This window comes from Mobula hypostoma, chromosome 2 (assembly GCF_963921235.1).
Source record: "Mobula hypostoma chromosome 2, sMobHyp1.1, whole genome shotgun sequence".
In the NCBI taxonomy this organism is placed as follows: Eukaryota; Metazoa; Chordata; class Chondrichthyes; order Myliobatiformes; family Myliobatidae; genus Mobula; species Mobula hypostoma.
The window spans coordinates 245,276,192-245,295,382 of NC_086098.1; the positions used below are offsets into that span (position 1 = coordinate 245,276,192).

The 19,191-nt window shown below is 46.7% G+C and overlaps 1 protein-coding gene across 1 annotated transcript; it reads left to right on the forward strand.

Moving 5' to 3' along the window:
* Positions 1 to 5,802: 5,802 nt before the first annotated feature.
* Positions 5,803 to 18,472, forward strand: LOC134343055 (cyclin-dependent kinases regulatory subunit 1-like). Its single transcript, XM_063041898.1, has 3 exons — positions 5,803 to 5,922; positions 10,857 to 10,984; positions 13,897 to 18,472. Exons 1-3 carry the CDS (start codon positions 5,864 to 5,866, stop codon positions 13,953 to 13,955), a joined length of 246 nt encoding a protein of 81 aa, XP_062897968.1. The 5' UTR covers positions 5,803 to 5,863; the 3' UTR covers positions 13,956 to 18,472.
* The last annotated feature ends 719 nt before the right edge of the window (positions 18,473 to 19,191 follow it).

A 19,191-nucleotide genomic window follows, 5' to 3' on the forward strand; every position in this document is an offset into this window, starting at 1 on the left:
TTGAAGGTTCAACCTAGAATTTAAAAAAAATATTATATTTGCCTTATGAGTTTTTTAAAAATTATGAAAGAGAAAGAAAGATTAATTTCAAGAAATGTAAGCTAAGCTTAACTATCTGTTTTTTTCAAGAAAGGTTGGCTAATCACTTTGAGCACCGGTGCCCCACAAGGCTGTGTACTCAGCCCCCTGCTGTACTCACTGTACACCAATGATTGTGTAGCCAAGTTTTCATCAAACTCATTATATAAGTTTGCTGATGACACAACAATTGTAGGCCTATCTCGGGTAATGATGAGTTTGAGTACAGAGAGGAAATTAAGAACCTGGTGGCATGGTGCGAAGACAATAACCTATCCCTCAACGTCTGCAAGACGAAGGAATTGGTTGTTGACTACAGAAGGAGTAGCGGACCGCACGACCCAATTTACATTGGTGGTGCACAAGTGGAACAGGTCAAAAGCTTTAAGTTCCTCAGGATCAATATCACAAATGACCTGACTTGGTCCAAACAAGCAGAATCCACTGCCAAGAAGGCCCACCAGCACCTTTACTTCCTGAGAAAACTAAAGAAATTTGGCCTGTCCCCTAAAATCCTCACTAATTTTTATAGATGCACCGTAGAAAGCATTCTTCTAGGGTGCATCACAACCTGGTATGGAAGTTGTCCTGTCCAAGACCGAAAGAAGCTGCAGAAGATCGTGAACACGGCGCAGCACATCACACAAACTAATCTTCCGTCCTTGGACTCACTTTACACTGCACGCTGTCGGAGCAGTGCTGCCAGGATAATCAAGGACACGACCCACCCAGCCAACACACTTTTCATCCCACTTCCCTCCGGGAGAAGGCTCAGGAGCTTGAAAACTCGTACGGCCAGATTTGGGAACAGCTTCTTTCCAACTGTGATAAGACTGCTGAACGGATCCTGACCCGGATCTGGGCCGAACCCTCCAAATATCCAGACCTGCCTCTCGTTTTTTTTGCACTACCTTACTTTCCATTTTTCTATTTTCTATTTATGATTTATAATTTAAATTTTTAATATTTACTAATTTTTACTATTTTTAGTACTTAATATTTGTAATCCAGGGAGTGGGAAGCGCAGAATCAAATATCGCCGTGATGATTGTACGTAAGAGTACCAATTGTTTGGGAACAATAAAGTATAAAGTATAAGTATAAAAGTTCATTCTCTACTCAACAGAGTGTTGACAATTATTTTTGGATTATTACATCTACAACTTACTGATCACGCTAACGTACTGTGAGCTGTAGATATAATAATTTTTATGCAGGGGTTCCCTGAGACCAGAAAACTATTTCAAGGGTCACCCATTACAGGCCGGTGGTGTAGTGGCATCTGCACCGGACTTTGAGGTGAGTGGTCTCGGGTTCGAGTCTGGCTGGTTCCCATCCGCGCCGGGTTGAGCGTCTAGTTAGCAACTGGGCCTCGCAAAAAAAGAGATAAATGCTAAAGGAATGACAAAGTTGCCGCCCAATGTGCCATAAGGTGCGGTTAGGAACAACAGAAAGGTCACCCATGGCGGTAAGGTCAAAGGGGATGTACCAGACAAAGAGCGATCCATGCAAGACCTCAATGACGGAGCTGGCTGAAGATAATGACACATCACATTGGCAGTGAAGGGTCTCCAGTCGTCTTGGACCCTGCTTCCGACCTGTCAAGGACTGTGTGGTGCTGCCTGTAGCTCAGCTTCCCCATGTTGAATAAGGTCATGCACAGGGCACACTCCATTAAGGGAGTAACCCCTGAGAGAACATTAGATTAGATTATGAAGACACACAGTCCTCTTTTATTGTCATTTAGTAATGCATGCATTAAGAAATGATAGTGTTCCTCCAGTATGATATCACAGAAACACAAGACAAATCAAGACTGAAAAACTGACAAAAACCACATAATTATAACATATAGTTACAACAGTGCAAAGCAATACCGTAATTTGATAGAAGAACAGACCATGGGCACAGTCAAAAAAAGTCTCAACGTCTCTCGAAAGTCCCATCACCTCACGCAGACGGTAGAAGGAAGGAAAAACTCTCCCTGCCATGAACCTCCAGCACCGCAAACTTGCCGATGCAGCACCCTGGAAGCACCCGACCACAGCTGACTCTTGAATCCGTCCGAAAACTTCGAGCCTCCAACCAGCCGTCCGACATCGAGCATCATCTCTGCCGAGCGCTTCGACCCCAGCCCCGGCAACAGGCAATAGGCAAAACCGAGGATTTGGGGCCTTCCCCTCCGGAGATTCTCAATCGCACAGTAGCAGCGGCAGCGAAGCGGGCATTTCAGAAGTTTATCCAGGTGTTCCTCCGTGCTTCTCACATCATGCTCATACTCAACTCAAGTGATCACAGTTCTACTACACACAGAGTACTACTGAGAACCCCAGTTCAACAGAACAAACTAGCACTCTCACATCTCAACGATGTGCAGGCACATTGGGTTAATTTTCCATTGGAAATTGCCCCTCCGGTGTCTGGATCAGGGGTAAAATTGATGGGATTGTGGGAAGATTAAATCCCAGGGAAAATTAGCGGAGAAATGCGATTGCTCTTTGAGCTGGCAGAGATTTGACGGGGTGAGCGGCCTCCTTCCGTGTTTGCAAATACAGAAAAGCTTGTTTGTGTAACTTGGGATGAGGACAATGGCTGTCAACCTGAAATGTTGCCTTACCCACTTCCTGTTCTTGTTTGCTCTTCAATACTTGCACTGTAGTGCTGCTGCAAAACAACAACTTTCACCACGTACAATACAGCGATCTTGCTCATCACTCTGAACAGTGAGACAGCCCACAGAGGGGAGGTGGAAGAGCTCGAAACCTGGTGCCAGGCAAATAACCTCTTCCTCAATGTCAGCAAGACGAGGAAGCTGATTATTGACGCAAACACGAGGAAATCTGCAGATGCTGGAAATTCAAGCAACACACATAAAAGTTGCTGGTGAATGCAGCAGGCCAGGCAGCATCTCTAGGGAGAGGTACAGTCGACGTTTCGGGCTGAGACTCCGGGAAAGCTCTCACACATCGCTTTACACTGGTAGCACAACAGTGGAAATTACAAGCAGTTTCAAACTCCTGGGGAGCGCACATCTCATGGTCCCAGAACACATCCTACACAATCAGGAAAGCTCACCAATGCCTCTATATTCTGGACTATGTCATTCTACAGATGTGAAGGAGAGCGCCTTCTACTGCATGGTATAGTGCTGGAAAAAGGCCAGAAATATCCATGAAGGATTGCACACACCTTGCTCATGGACTGTTTGTCCCACTCCCTTCAGGGAAGGACCATGTAGCACCCACACCAGACTCAAAAACAGTTACTTTCCCCAAGCAGTAAGGCTGATCAACACCTCCACCCACTAACCCAGGGGTCGGCAGCCTCTTTGCCTCTGTGGGCCGGATCGCATATTAATGAGTGAATGGTGGGCCAGATAAATGCCATAAAAATCTTGAAATATGGGAATTATCCATTTAAATACATCTAGTTATGTTTTGCCTCAGATTAATGAATAACGCATGCTAGAAAATCATTTGTGCTTAACCAATTAGTAATCAAAGAACTCAGTTTAGTTGCAATTTATTTCAATCAAGGCATCTTTTGAATCTATTAAAAGGACACAAAGAATCTTTAAACATAAAACGTATGAACATGATGCATTGAATGGTGGTAAATTAAGTATAATAAAAAAAGAAAATTTTAATGCAAACAGTGGATAAATCACTGTGAAACTTGATGCTGTTTGTTGCTTGAAAGCTTCTCAATGTTGGGTGTCAGACTTGTTGATGCCAAGAGCAAGATGGGCATCAGTCAATCTTGTTCTCAAATGGTTCTTGGTGTGCTTCATTTTGAAAATAATTGCTCACACAGATAAGTGCTGCCAAATAATGATGCCATTACATGTAAATACCTGGATATTTAAAGTGGATTTCTTGTTAAAACACAGTAACGCTGTTTCTGTTTACACATTTGAACGATCCCATCTGAAAACCTGCACGTGCACGGAGACTAATCTAATACATATTAATAAGGTAGTCTGCCTTCCCGTTTGGAACAAAACGGAACCTGGGGCCAGTGTAGCAAGACACCATGCATGTCCATCAGAGTGGTCGCGTGAAACACTCAGAATAAGGAAAAATCACTCGCGGGCCGGATAAGCATCATCATCATCAGGTGCTTTGTTTGAGCTCAGTTTGAACTTTGACTGCCATGGTCCACACACTCCTGTTTCGGGTCAAGTGGATCAATTCATTGGTATTCATTTCCAGTTCTCTGGCTGCTGTCTCCATCATCATTTGTCTTTGTCTTCCTCTTGCTTTCTTCCCTTCAATCTTTCCCATAATTATAAGCATAGTATCCCAATATTTGCTCCTGGGCCGGTCAAAATACCTTTGCGGGCCAGATCTGGCCCACGGGCCATAGGTTGCCTACCCCTGCACAAACCCACTCTACAACACACCTCAACAATCTTCCGTCCGTTGACTCACTTTACACCGCACGCTGTCAGAGCAGTGCTGCCAGGATAATCAAGGACACGACCCACCCAGCCAATACACTTTTCATCCCTCTTCCCTCCTGGAGCTTGAAGACTCATATGGCCAGATTTGAGAATAGCTTCTTTCCAACTGTGACAAGACTGCTGAACGGATCCTGACCTGGATCTGGGCCATACCCTCCAAATATCTGGACCTACCTCTCTGTTTCTTTGCACTACCTTACTTTCCCTTTTCTATTTTCTATTTATGATTTATAATTTAAATTTTTAATATTTACTATCGATTTGTACTCCAGGGAGCGGGAAGCACAGAATCAAATATCACTGTGATGATTGTACGCTCTAGTATCATTTGTTTGGTGACAATAAAGTAAAGTATAAAGTATAACTACCACTAATTTATCATTTCCTGTCAGTCACCCTATGAACAGAAACCCCTGTACTAGATGTCAATTTAAGTACATACAATCAGTCTATGGATATAAACTATCTTCTGTATTTATATTTGTGTTTTATTGTGTGCTGCATAAGAGTAAACATTATTTTGTTCTCCTTTATACTTGTCTACTGGAAATAACATGAAACAATCTTGAATCTCATCCCAACATATTTTCAAAAATTTCTCTATAAACTTGGAGGCCAAACTTCCTCTGCCCAATGAGAGTGCCCAAATAATGGTCAGCTGATCTCTGGCCATTGACCAATGAGGAAGTAACGGGTACCTTTCTTAGGCCAATGACATGCCAGAAATAAAGAGCGCGGGCAAGGCGGGAAAATAGCGCAGTTGACCAATCAGAAGTAAGGGGTGTGAAAAGCGCTAACTTGATTGGCAGGTGAATTCGGGGGCCGCCAATGGCAAATCAGCTGACAGGAAAACGCCAATCGGAGAGAATTTACCCATAATAACAAATTAGCTGTCGTTTACGACCCATAGGTGTAGTCTCTCCTGCTCGTGATGGTCACCTGGAGGAACTCTGTGATTTGGAGCAGGCGGGCTCGATGAAGGGACTCCAGGCCACTAGGAGTCGCCGCCTTGGCAACGTGTAGAGGCGGATATATGGGCGAGGAATTCCAACCATCCGACCAATGGAAATGGTAGGGCGGGGGGGGGGAAGAGAAGCGGAAGGTTGTGTTTGACCAATGGTTGTGCGCCGCCAGTCAACCGCCTTGCCATCGGGAAGCCAATGGGAATGGGAGGAGGGCGGGTCCACATTGCGGAGGTGCCGGTGAGCCAATGAGAACGGGAAAGAGGCCAGGTCAGCTGACGGGCCGCGGGCCAATGAGGGGAGAGCGCGCGCTCGTTTGGTACCGCCGGAGCCGAGAGTGAGCGCGGGGCTGTTGGAAGTGATGGATCGCAGTGAGATCTATTACTCGGACCGATACAACGACGGCGAGTACGAGTACCGGTGAGCGTGCGGCAGTGCGGGGATTCTGGCCTAACCTATCTGACTGGCCGATTGCTTTCCGGTTCGTTTGTGATCCAGGTCCCTCACCCTCCTGGTGGCTCGATAATCGGAACTACCCCCCGTCAACTCGCCAACTTCCGGTCTTACACCGGAAACCAAAGCTTGCATAGAGCGGTTTCTGGGGCGCATTGTTTTCTGGGAGATTGGGTGAAGAGGCGGCCCTGTCCCTCTACGACAAAAATGTGTGTTGGCGTTCGCTCGTTCTTGGGATGACCAATGTCCCAGATAGGGCATCCTTCCCCTACCACCTTGTTTCGGAGCTTGGTTATTTTGAGTGTGTACCCTGTCCTACTCCCTTCCCTCCCCCCACTATTTGTTAAGCTAACTCCGGCTGATCGTTGCTCAACGTCCAGCCTAGAGGATCTGAATGCAAAATCTTCTTGCCCTGCTCTGAGAGAAGGCTGCGCTGACTTGAGGTCGTGTCTGACTCTTGAGGATGTAAATGGTGACCTAGTTGGATATCGAGCCGTGAAGCTCTGTTTCAGATTAACGATGTGGTCTCTGCAGCCTTATCAGAATCAGGATTATTGTCACAGTATATCATGAAATTTATTGTTTGGCGGCAGCTGTACAGTACAATACATTTCAAAAAGTTGCAGTAAGAGAAGTAAGTAAGTAGTGCACAAAGAGAACAAAGTAGCAAGTTAGTGTTCATGGACCATTCAGAAATCTTATGGTGGAGGAAGGGAAGCTGTTCTTAAAATGTTGGTCTTGGGCTCATGTATAGGAATGAGAAGAGGGTGTGTCCTTTGACGCCCTGACTAATCAAAAACCTGTCAACCTCTGCCTTAAGTATACCCAATGGCTTGGCACATTTCCACAGATTTACCACCCTCTACATAAAGAGATATTTCCTCATCTCTGTTCTGAATGGATTTGCCTCAGTTCTGAGGCTGTGTCCTCTAGTCCTAGACTGCCCCGCTATAGGAAACATCCTCTCCTTGTCTGCTGTATCCAGGCCTTAATATTCAATAAGTTACAATGAGATCCCCCCTCATTCTATTAAACTCCAAAAAGTACAGGCCCAGAGCCATCAAACACTCCCCATGTGTTAACTCTTTCATTCCTGAGGTCATTCTGCTGAACTTCCTCCACACCCTCTCCAATGCCTGCTCATCTTCGACAAGCTGCTCACAGTTCTCCAAAGCTGTTTGACCAATACCTTATAAAGCCTCAGCATTACATCCTCGCTTTTGTATTCTAGTCCTCTGGAAATGAATGCTAAAATTGCATTTGCCGCCTTTACCGCTGACTTGACCTGCAAGTTAGCCTTTAGGGAATCCTGCAGTAGGATTCTCAAGTCCCTCTGCATCTTGGATTTTTGAGTTTTCTCCCCATTTAGACCACACCTTTATTCCTTTTGCTGAAGTGCATGACTGTGCAATTCCTTACAACTGCCTTTTCTTTGCCCATCTTTCCAATATAAGACCTATCGCAGGCACCCTGCTTCCTCAACACTACCTGCCCCTCCAGCATCTGCAAATTTGGTCACAAAGACGTCAATCCCTTCATCCAAATCACTGACATATAACGTGAAAAGAAGCGGTCCTAGCACTGACCCCTGCCGTACACCGCTAATCACCGGCAGCCAAAAAAGCCTTTTTTATCCCAGTCTTTCCCTCCTACCAGTCAGCTAATCTTCTATCCATGCTACGGCCTTTCCCATGGACTCTTGTTAAGCAGCCTCATGTGGACTTCTGAAAAGCCAAATAAACAATATCCACTGCCTCTCCTTTGTCTTTCATGCTTGTTATTTTCTCTCAGAATTCTCATCAGATTTGTCAGGCAAGATTTCCCCTTAAGGAAATTATTCTGACTGACTGTGGCCTACTTTATCATGTGCCTTCAAATACCCCCAAACCTCATCCTTAACAATCGACTCCAACATCTTTCCAGCTACTAAAGTCAGACTGACTAATTTCCTTTCTTCTGCCATCCTCCCTTCTTAAAGTGTGGAGTGACATTTGTAATTTACCATTCCAGAATCTAGTGATGCTTGAAATATCATTACGAATGCTTCCAAAGTCTCTTCAGCCACCTCTTTCAGAACCCTTAATGCATGCGTTACTAAATGACAATAAAAGAGGACTGCGTGTCCTCGTATTCTAATCTAATCCTGGTGTGTCATCCAACTGGTCCGGGTGACTTATCGACCTTCAGACGTTTAAGCTTCCCAAATACCTTCTTAGTAATAGCAACAACACTCCCGCCTTCCCCCTGACACTGTTGCATACTTATCAAGTTCACCCGCAATTTCTTTGTCCTGTATTGCTGCCTCTCCAGCGTCCTTTTCTAGTGGTCTGATAGCCACACTCGTCGTTCTTTTTCTCTACATATCTGAAAAAAAATTGTATTCTCTTTTATATTGTTGGCCAGCTCATATCTCATCTTTATGGGTTTTTTTAGTTGCCTTCTGTTGAAGATTTCCCAATCTTCTGCCTTCCCACTAATTTTTGCTATATTATATGCTCTCTCTTTAGCTTTTATGTTGTCTTTGACTTTCCTTATTGAATTGAATTGACTTTATTTCTTTCAACCTTCACATATATGAAGAGTAAAAATTTTTACATTACATCTCCATCTAAATATGCAATGAGCAATCATAGTAATTTATAATAAATGGAACAGTCAATATAAGTACACTCAAATCAGCGTGAGTTCATCAGTCTAATGGCCTGGTGGAAGAAGCTGTCCTGGAACCTGTTGGTCCTGGCTTTTATGCTGCGGTACCGTTTCCTGGATGGTAGCAGCTGGAATAGATTGTGGTCGGGACGGTTTGGGTCCCCAGTGATCCTACGGGCCCTTTTTACACACCTGTTCTTGTAAATGTCCTGAATCATGGGAAGCTCTCAACTACAGATGCGCTGGGCTGTCCTTACCACTTTCTGCAGAGTCCTGCGATTAAGGGAGGTGCAGTTCCCATACCATTTATCTCATCTTCCTTTTAGAATGCTTCTTCATTCGATTTAGAAATAAACTTGGTTGCTTAAGTTTGTCATAATGTCTGTCTCATACAGCCTCTAACAACCAAGTACACTCCTGGAATTCACTTGTCACTTAGCTGCTAAGCCCAGCCAAACCAGTTCTGACAGAAGGGGGTCTCTGGCGCTGTAAAACCAGTCGCTTTGGGCATATTGCTCTCGTGAGCGGTGGTTGGCAGCTCATCTAGGAGAAGGAAAACTCTGATCTCAATCCTCTGCTGCCTTGTGACTGTACCCACTCCTGGGGAGGGCTTCGGGAGTAAACCCTGAGCAAAAATCTGAGTTCAATGCTGACTGGCAACTTCCGTGATGCCGCTGGTGCCAAACTGTATCGGTCTCTGCCGTTCTTTTAGATTCATCAGCCGTGTGGAGAGGGGCAGCCTGCTGCGTGGGCAACAGCTTGCTCTCCGTATCAGACAGCCCTGGTTTTTGTATTGACCTCAACGGCTACTACACAACATTCATGATGAGCAGATGACTGGCAGTGCAAAAGGGGAAAAATCATATCGTAATCTGCTCATTAAGTTTGTAAGTCAGGTTACCGTCGTGAAAGTATGGTTTGTGATGGTTGACTGTCACTGTTGTGTTCTATATTCTTTTTGAAGTTTAGAAGTGGAGGAGGTTGAGAGCGCACAATGAAACATACAAGTTCCAGAAAGGACATGCAGGTGAATGTTTCCACCAGGGAAGGGTGTTGCTTCAAGAGTCGGGCAGCCATTGAACACGGGTGTGTGAGGTGGGTCATTGTGTGCATTCAGTGAGGAAGTAGATAACTATCTCCACCAGCTCCATCGAGAGCACTAGCCTCTCTACCATTGAGGACATCTTCAAACAGCAATGCCTCAAAAAGATGGCATCCATTATTGAGGAGCCTGAAGGCATACATTTATCATTTTAGTATCAGCTTGTTCTCCTCCACCATCGTGTTTCTGAATGGGCCATGAACTCGCGTACACTACCTCACTATATTTCCACTATTTATTTAATCTAAATCTATATATGTCTTACTGTAATTTAGTTGTTTATGTATTGCTCTGTACTGCTGATATGAAAAAAAAACAATAACTTCCGCCAGTTATATGAATTCTGGTTCTGAGAGGTCAGGGTATTTCAGGCGACGGAGAGCTGCCACAGAAGAGATGAGGAGTGTGGTAGATCAGTCATGGGGCTCAGTAGATTATACCTTTATGATCTGGATGGGAACCTTGAATGCTGAAAGCTGCTGGTTAATCTATACAAAGTTCACCTTCCAATTTTAACACGACTGTCTCCACCCCAGGTTGTTTGGATTCCGTGCAGTCTGATGCACAATATGATTGTTGATTCGAAGCTTCCTGCCAACTCCCTACGCCGATAGAGTGGTAGGGAGCTGGCTGGCTTTGGAGGTGGTGCAGAGAAGGTCCACCATACTGATTCTGGAAAAGTGGGGTCAGCCTATGGGGAGAGATTGAGTTGCCTGTGACTATACTCGCTGGAATTCAGGGGAATGAGATGGGATCTCCCTGTGACTGTGTGCGTTTCCTCCCACATTCCAAAGACGTTCTGGCTAGGATTAGTAAGTTGTGGGTGTAATATGTTGTTACTGGAAGCAACGTTGTCCTTGTGGGCTGCTCCCAGCACACCTTGGAGCTTCTTGGCGCAATCAATTTATTTCCATACAACATTTGACAAATAAAGCTTCTCTGTTGGGGCAGTGACTACCCTGCCCGGGCACTTTACTTTGGTTGTGGGCAGAGGTGAAGAAGACATGGGATGAGAAATCGCATCTTTCGTTGGCTTGCATCTTCTTGGAGCAGCCCCCCCCCCCCCACCCCCACTGTGGTTGGCTTGGTTGTCTTCCAAGTGGCTGTCTCTACCAGGAGATGAGTAACGAAACTGGCTTTCTCTCCCCAGCCACGTCATGCTGCCGAAGAAGATCGCAAAGATGGTGCCGAAGTCTCACCTGATGTCGGAGACGGAATGGAGGAACCTGGGTGTCCAACAGAGCCCGGGCTGGATACATTACATGATCCATGAGCCAGGTAATCACTCACTCACTCACTCACTCCGACTGTTAAACTGCCCCTCCCACCCTTCCACCTGAGTCACGAGCAGCCGGGAAGACTCCAGTCCCCCATGCCCCCACCACCATTACACATTGTTCCTCTTCCTTAGAGTGTTGCAGCAAAGGAACCGACCCTTCAGCACCTCAAGAGCAATTCCAGATAGCTTAATGCCATTTCAGTTCACAGGTGTAAAGGAGAACAAACTAATTGTTACTCTGGATCTGATGCAGCACACGGAAGTAAAAAAGGAACACTAATAATAAAAACAATCAATATAAATGCATAAGATAGCTTATAGGCATCCGTTAGTCTCGTGAGACCATGGATTTGTGCCTTGGAAGGTTTCCAGGGCACAGGCCTGGGCAAGGTTGTATGGAAGACCAGCAGTTGCCCATGCTGCAAGTCTCCCCTCTCCACAACACCGATGTTGTCCAAGGGAAGGGCACTAGGACCCATACAGCTTGGCACCGGTGTCGTCGCAGAGCAATGTGTGCTTAAGTGCCTTGCTCAAGGACACAACACGCTGCCTCGGCTGAGGCTCAAACTCGCGACCTTCAGATCACTAGACCGACGCCTTAACCACCTGGCCACGCGCCGACACAGCTCATACACATAGACTGATTATATGTCCACAAACTGACACCAGGCACTGGCAGGAAATGATAAAGCAGTGGTGGTTAGGGATGCAGAGGGGTGGGTTGGTGGCTGGAGGTGTTGATCAGCTTTTACTGCTTGGGGGAAGTAACTGTTTTTGAGTCTGGTGGTCCTGGTGTGAACACTGCGTAGTTTCACTGATGGGAGTGGGACAGACGGTCCATGGGCAGGGTGGAGGGATGCTTCATGATATTACTAGCCCTTTTCTGGCACCTTCCTGTATTCAGTACGTATAAGAAGTATTCACCCCCTTGGAAGTTTTCATGTTTTATTGTTTTACAAATTTGAATCACAGTGGATTTAATTTGATTTTATTAACACTGACCAACAGAAAAAGACTCTTTTTGTGTCAAGGTGAAAACATCTTTACAAAGTGATCTAAATTAGTTACAAATATAAAACACAAAGTAATTGATTACTGAAGTATTCACTGCCTTGAATATGACACCAAATCATCACTGGTGCAGCCAATTGGTTTTAGAAATCACATAATTAGTTAAAACAGATCTCTGTTTTGGAGACCTATGCAGTCAAGGTACTTCAACTGATTTTATTAAAAATACAATCTGGAAGGTCCAACTGATGGTGAGTCAGTATCCTGGCAAAAGCTATGCTATGAAGACAAAAGAACACTCCAAGCAATTCCACGTAAAGGTTATTGAAAAGCCAATCTCAAAAACTGAGTGATCATGCGAGAAGGGGACTCGTGAGGGGGGCACTAAGAGACCTATGACAACTCTGGAGGAGTTACAAGCTTCAGTGGCTGAGATGGGAGAGACTGTGCAAACAACTGTTGCCTGTTTGCTTCACCAGTCACAGCTTTATGGGAGGAAGGCAAAGAGAAATAAATAAAACTCGTTTGAAATCTTGGCTGGAGTTTGCCAGAAGGCATGTGGGAGACTCTGAAGTCAGCTGGAAGAAGGTTCTATGATCTGATGAAACCAAAATTGAGCTTTCTGGCCTTCAGTCTGAGCGCCATGTTTGGCATAAGCCAAACACCGCACAACATCAAAAACACACCATCCCCACCGTGAAGCATGGTGGTGGCTGCGTCATGCTGTGGGGATGCTTCACTGCAGCAGACTCTGGAAAGCTTGTGAAGGTAGAGGGTTAAATGAATGCAGCAAAATATTACAAGAGAACTGTGACTTGGGAGATTTGTTTTCCAGCAAAATAGTGACCCCAAGCATAAAGCCAGAGTTACAACAAAGTCAATGTCCTGAAGTGACCAAGTCAGAGTCCAGACCTCAATTCAATTGAGAACTTGTGGCTGGACTTGAAAACGGCTGTTCACTCGTGATCCCCATGCAGTCTGTCGAAGACTGAGCTGTTTTGTAAAGAAGAAATGGGGAAAATTGATGGAGACCTATCCACACAGACTCAAGGCTGCAATTGCTGCCAAAGGTGCATCTACTAAATACTGACTTGAAGAAGGTGAGTAGTTATGTAATCAATTATTTTGTGATTAATAATTGTCATAAATTTAGATCACTTTGTAGAGATCTGTCTTTTTCTATAGATTAGTGTAAAAAGACCAAATTAAATCCACTGTGATTCAATGTTGTAAAACAATACAAATGAAAACTTCCGAGGGGGGTGAATACTTTCTATAGGCACTTGATTCTGGGTAGGCTGGTGCCAGTGATGAGTCACCAGCTGCCAGGAAGGGTTCTATCCCCCAAGCCCAACCAACATCATACCTTCCTCTTCCCTCCCACCCCCAAGTTCCTGTTGTCGATTCCTGTAACCCATTGTGTAAAAGGCTCGCTGCGGTTGACTGACCCTTTCTGTAGAGCCGGTGTTTAGAGTGGTGTAGCAAGGGATCAGGCCCTCTGGCCCTTTGAGAGCATTCTGTCAGTCAGTCAAGCTCAGACACTTATATGGATCCCATTTTATTATCTTTCATTATCTCCACGTGTCTGTATGCTCTTTGGGATGTGCAAGGAAGGAGAAATACCTGGGGTGGGGGGAGAGAATTCACATATGGTCACAGGAAGAACGCGCAACAGGTGGGTGAGGGTCAGGACCCGCAAGTCTGTGTCTCTTTCCACTGGGGCACCTTTGCTCTATGGGGATTACAATTGCATTTGGGTAGATGTCTATGAGGTGTGAGTACGTGATCTCTCTGCTTCGTACCTTCCCCACCTCTCCCTCCTTGCTGCGCGGTGCCTCCCCCTGTGTCGTCCCCTGCAGCCCTGGGTGTAAAAATGGCTGTTGTCTCTCTTCTTCCCCAGAGCCTCACATCTTGCTGTTCAGGAGGCCGCTGCCAAAGAAGGAGCCTGAAGGAATCTGACCCACCCCAAGCCCCACCCCTCCCTAACCTACCCGACACCCTCGAACCAGCAGCAAGTCTCCACATTCCTCCCTGAATCCACTGACCCCCCCCCCACCTCCACCCACTCCTTCGTCGCACTTTGTCGCCTCGTATACTTGGAAGTGTTTGCTGCAAAAATGGGATTATGGACATTGTTTCCTCTGTGTTCTACTTCACCCTTGTGGAGGAACTGTTTGCGCAGGTAGCCTTCGAGTCTCACCAACCCATCATTCTGTTTCTAGTCGCGGGAACCATGAACCACCCTTGTCCATCAGAATGTGAACCTGGTGTTCCTCCTAACAGGCAGGCTGCTGGCTGTAGTTTGGTGGGGACAGCACTGTCATAATCAACTCCTAACCCACCACGTTCCTTCACTTTCTCCCACGTCCCTTCTCCCTTTCGCCGTGTCAGCTGTGTTCAAGATGCTCCCTGTAATGTCTTCACAAAGATCTCCCTTCATCTGTCAGAGCTTTTGGAACAGTGCAGATCGAGATGGAGAGGTTAGAAAGGTGGGTGGGTGACAGTCAACTGGAGGCACCTCGCTTCAGTCCTCGCCCTTTGACATTGACCGCAGGGCTTCTCCAAGACCTTTGGCCACATGCGTTTGGACGTGTGGCTGTGCTTGCTCAGGCTGGGCGGCATCTGTGGTACCAGAATCATTTCAGGCTGCTGATGCTTCTGAAGGGCGGGTGGGGGGGGTGGTGCAAGTGGTTTGAAGTAGAGCAAGGAAGGGAAAAGGGCGGGGGATCCAAGATTGGAGATGGATTGGGCAGAAGGGTAGAGTTGATGTTTGAGGTTAATTGTCTTGATTTTTGTTTTTGGGTGGGGGGCAAGAAGAGAAGGGGTGGCAGATATCAACGGTAACTCCATTCCTCCCTCCATAGCTGCTGCCTGACCTACTGCCTGTTTCCATAGTTTTCTGGCTGTGTTTTCGGGTTTTCCAGCGACTGCCTTGCGTTGTTTTCCTGCTGTGATGGGCTGGTTGGTGGGGGATGGGGGTCTGGAATGGAGAGGGAGAAAGAAGTAGACCCCAAAACACTGCTCGTCGCATCGCGCTTCGGAAGCCTCGTGCGTGCATCTCGTAACCAACAGTCTTGTTGTTATATCCTGCAATGTTCTCACTGTTTGGATCAGGATGTTCTGGTGCGGCAGCATTCACTGTCCGGGCAAGCAGAGCTGGAGCAGTGTGACCCTGTCCCTTGGACCTGGGCTTCAGAAAGTCCCAAAGCCAAGCAGGCTGCTCCTCTGTCTATTCCCCTCCACTACTGGGTGGGGAAGAGCATCGGGGGCGGGGGGGAATGCTGGAAGATCAGCTGCAGTGATAAATGGGGAATGACACTAAGAGAAACGTACTGTGGCCCGCACAATCTCTGCACCAGTGCCAAAGGCAATGGAGGAAGATGCAAACAGGAGAGATTTAAAATAATTTTCAAATACTCCTCATGGGAAAACTGTGAAACCCTCCCTAACATAAACACAAGAAATTCTGCAGAGGCTGGAAATCCGGAGTAACACACACGAAATACTGGAGGAACTCAGCAGGTCAGTCAGCGTCCAGAAAGAGGAATAACCAGTCGAGGTGTCGGGCTGCAACCCTTTATCAGGATTGGAAAGGAAGGGGGGTGTGGAGGGGAAGGAGTACAAGCTGGCGGTGGCTACTCGAGACCAGGTGAAGGGGGAGGTGCCGAGGATGAAGTTAGAAGCTGGAGAGTGATAGATAGAAGAGGTAAAGGGGTGAAGAAGGAATCTGATGGGAGAGAAGAGTGGGCTACAGGAGGAGGGGCACCAGAGGGAGGTGAGGAGAGGAGAAAAGGGGTGGGTTGTGAAACAGAATGGGGAATAGAAAAAGAAGGGAGAGGGGAAGAAATTACCGGTAACCAGAAAGACCATCCCTATAAGAGTAACAGATGGTATTACAGTGCTTAGCTAATGGAGCCAGAGGCCATGGGCAGAGAGGGAAGATTATTAAAGTGGCCAGGATCTCATGGGTCTCCGTAGCAGGCCACGTTTCCCAGCGTATGCTTGATCCTCTTGGTCACAGCCTTCTCTCGGCACCACAGCCACCCAGATTGGAAGGCGTGATGCTAGGTGGCTGATCCATTTGGAAGGGGTGTGTGCGGGGAAGGCCACCTCTCCGTTCTCGGCGGGCGAGTTGAGCTGGCAGCAGGTGTATTTTGCACGGGCTTTGCTGAAGGTGCAGTGTCTGTGTGTGTGTGTGTGTATTTGTGAGACGGAAACCCCTTTATCCTACAGCTTGATGGGATCCCTGTGTCAACCTTCCCTTAGAGGACCGGGAGGAATGAGGGAACCGGTAGCTGCTTAGCCAGGAGGCAAAGCATACTGGGGATTGAACAGTTTGCGCTTAGATCAAATTTCTCTTGAAGAACGCGGGGCAGAGAGGTTCCCCGAGTTACTTCCACGCAACCTGTGGCTCACTGTCTCTTGCTCATCAACAAACCCCAGACGGGCCGTTTATCCCCTCGTCTCTGGAAAGGATTGACACCCTGAAGGACTGTTTCCGAACCTCAGTGCTGCTATAACCTGCGCAGCCAGTTCAATCCGCTCTCGTAACCCTGTGGTCTGTTCGCTGGGTGCCAATGGCTCTGTGGGGCTTCGAATGTTGTTACATCATCTTCGTGCTGCCAGTTTATTGAGTCTTGTTGATGAATGGTTGTGCTCAGATGTCTGTCTTACATGTAGAGAAATACTTCATTTTGTTAGACTCCATTATCTGTAGCACGTTCATGCATATTGATCATGTAAACCTTTCTGGCATGTTTATTACAGTTTGTACTTGATTTTAATACACTTTTTTTAATATTATCCATAATGCCTGTGTACTGTTTCTTGTGTAATCATCAGTGAAAATATCTACTTGGTTCTCATCTCACACATGAACACTCAGGGTCCCAAACAGTCCTTTCATGTGAGACAACACTTCACCTGCCAGTCTGTTGGGGTGTCATCTATTGTATGTACTGCTCTACATCAGTGAGACCCAATGTAGGTTGGGAACCACTTTGTCCAGCATTTTTGCTCCATCCGCTGCAAGAGGCAGGAACTCCCAGTGGCCGCCGTTTCAATTCAACTTCCCGTTCCCATTCTGACGTGCCAGACCATGGCCTCCTCTGCCGCTCTGATGAGGCCACACTCCGGTTGGAGGAGCAACACCTCCTATTCTGTCCTGAGTTTGCCTCTAACCTGATGGCATGAACATTGATTCCTCTAAATTGTCATAATTCCTCCCTCCTCTCACCTTTCTATTCCCCATTCTGGTTCCCTTCTCACCCCTCTGATACTTTTCCTCCCTTCCCTTTCTGTCAACTGTCCCCTCCTGTTAGATCCCTTCTTCACCCCTTTACCTCTTACCCCTATCACCTGCCAGTATCTTTCTTCATTCCACTCCTCTCCTCCACCCATACACCTCCCTCACCTGATTACACCTATCACCAGCCAGCTCGTATCCCTTCCACCACCACCCCCCTCCCCAAACACACAGCACATTGAGCTACATTTTCTGAGGAGAAACACAGATGTGAAAAAGCTTCATCCGGAGGTCACTGGGACCAGAGGTCTTGATTTATAGTGAGAGATGGGATGGGCTACAACTGTTTCCCTGGCTGGGAGGTTCAGAAGCAACGCACACAAAGAACACTGAGGCTGTCTACAAGAAGGGTCAGAGCCGTCTCTATTCCCTGAGGAGACTGAGGTCCTTTAACATCTGCTGGACGATGCTGAGGATGTTCTACGAGTCTGTGGTGGCCAGTGCGATCATGTTTGCTGTTGTGTGCTGGGGCAGCAGGCTGAGGGTAGCAGACACCAACAGAATCAACAAACTCATTCTTGAGGCCAGTGATGTTTTGGGGATGGAACTGGACTCTCTGACGGTGGTGTCTGAAAAGAGGATGCTGTCTAAGTTGCATGCCATCTTGGTCAATGTCTCCCATCCACTACATAATGGACTGGTTGGGCACAGGAGTACATTCAGCCAGAGACTCATTCCACCGGGATGCAACACAGAGCGTCATAGGAAGTCATTCCTGCCTGTGGCCATCAAACTTTACAACTCCTCCCTTGGAGGGTCAGACACCCTGAGCCAATAGGCTGGTTCTGGACTTATTTCCTGGCATAATTTACATATTACTATTTACTATTTATGGTTTTATTACTATTTAATTATTTATGGTGCAACTGTAACAAAAACCAATTTCCCCAGCATCAATAAGGTATGATTATGACACAAAAATGCTGGGGGAAGTCAGCAAATCGGCCAGGGTCTATGGAGGGAATAAAACAGTCAATGTTTCTGGTCAGGAAGGGGCAGAAGCCAAAATAAGAAGGTGGGGGTTGAAGGAGTACAAGCAGGTGAGCGGGGGGAGAGTGGGGATAGGCAGAAGAGGGAGAGGGCAGTGGACTGTGGAAGGAGGAGGGGAACCAGTGGGAGGTGATGGGCAGACAAGGGTTAAAGTGGAACTGGAATGGGGAATTGAAAATAAAAAGAGAATGGGAGGGGGGAGAAATTAATGCAGAGAGGTTTATAAAATCACAAGGGGTGTGGATGAGGTGGGTAGCCTTTTCCCAAGGGCTAAAACTAGAGGGTATAGGTACATGGGGGTCCTGAGGAGAGGGTGATAGGCATATGGAATGACATGCGCCTGTCGTGCATGCAGCCTGGTACAGCCGTTCCGATCTAATCTTACTTTCTTCTTACTTTTTAATTTACGTTTTTTTTCTCACGGTAACACGTTGAAGCCGCACCCTCTCTAACATGCTGGTAGAGAGAGTTTTATTTGGGTTTTCTTTAGCGCTGGAAATGGTTACATCCCGACACGCGGGACAGAAGCAAGGTCGCATTGTGTATTTCACGGACCAGCAAATACCGGCCGGTTTAGCGAGCAGAGCAGCAGACACCCCTGCTGAAATCTGGAGGAAAACACACAGAGGATGCAGATGGGGATCACAAAGCCGAGGAAAAAGGACCGGGTCGAGACAACAGAGACTTATGGAGAAGAGGAGTTCGGTGGGTAATACCGTTCCGGCTGACCGGAAGTGCACTGAGAGCGCTAAGCGTAAACGAGTTGGGTGCTTACTGATCTGGCTAACAACGGATGGTGCAATCTGGGGCATATTACGATCGAGGAACGTGTTTGCAGACTGGATATTGCACTTTTTACTGTTGGACTTCGGCCACATTCCACCGTGATACAACACTTGG

What these genes read in the sequence shown, in the direction of transcription:
- LOC134343055 (XM_063041898.1), top strand. Translation starts at nt 5,864, where the DNA reads ATGGATCGCAGTGAGATCTATTACTCGGACCGATACAACGACGGCGAG. An exon ending in GACGGCGAGTACGAGTACCG is followed by an intron (nt 5,923 to 10,856) that starts GTGAGCGTGCGG and finishes TTCTCTCCCCAG; the next exon opens with CCACGTCATGCTGCCGAAGA. An exon ending in TTACATGATCCATGAGCCAG is followed by an intron (nt 10,985 to 13,896) that starts GTAATCACTCAC and finishes CTTCTTCCCCAG; the next exon opens with AGCCTCACATCTTGCTGTTC.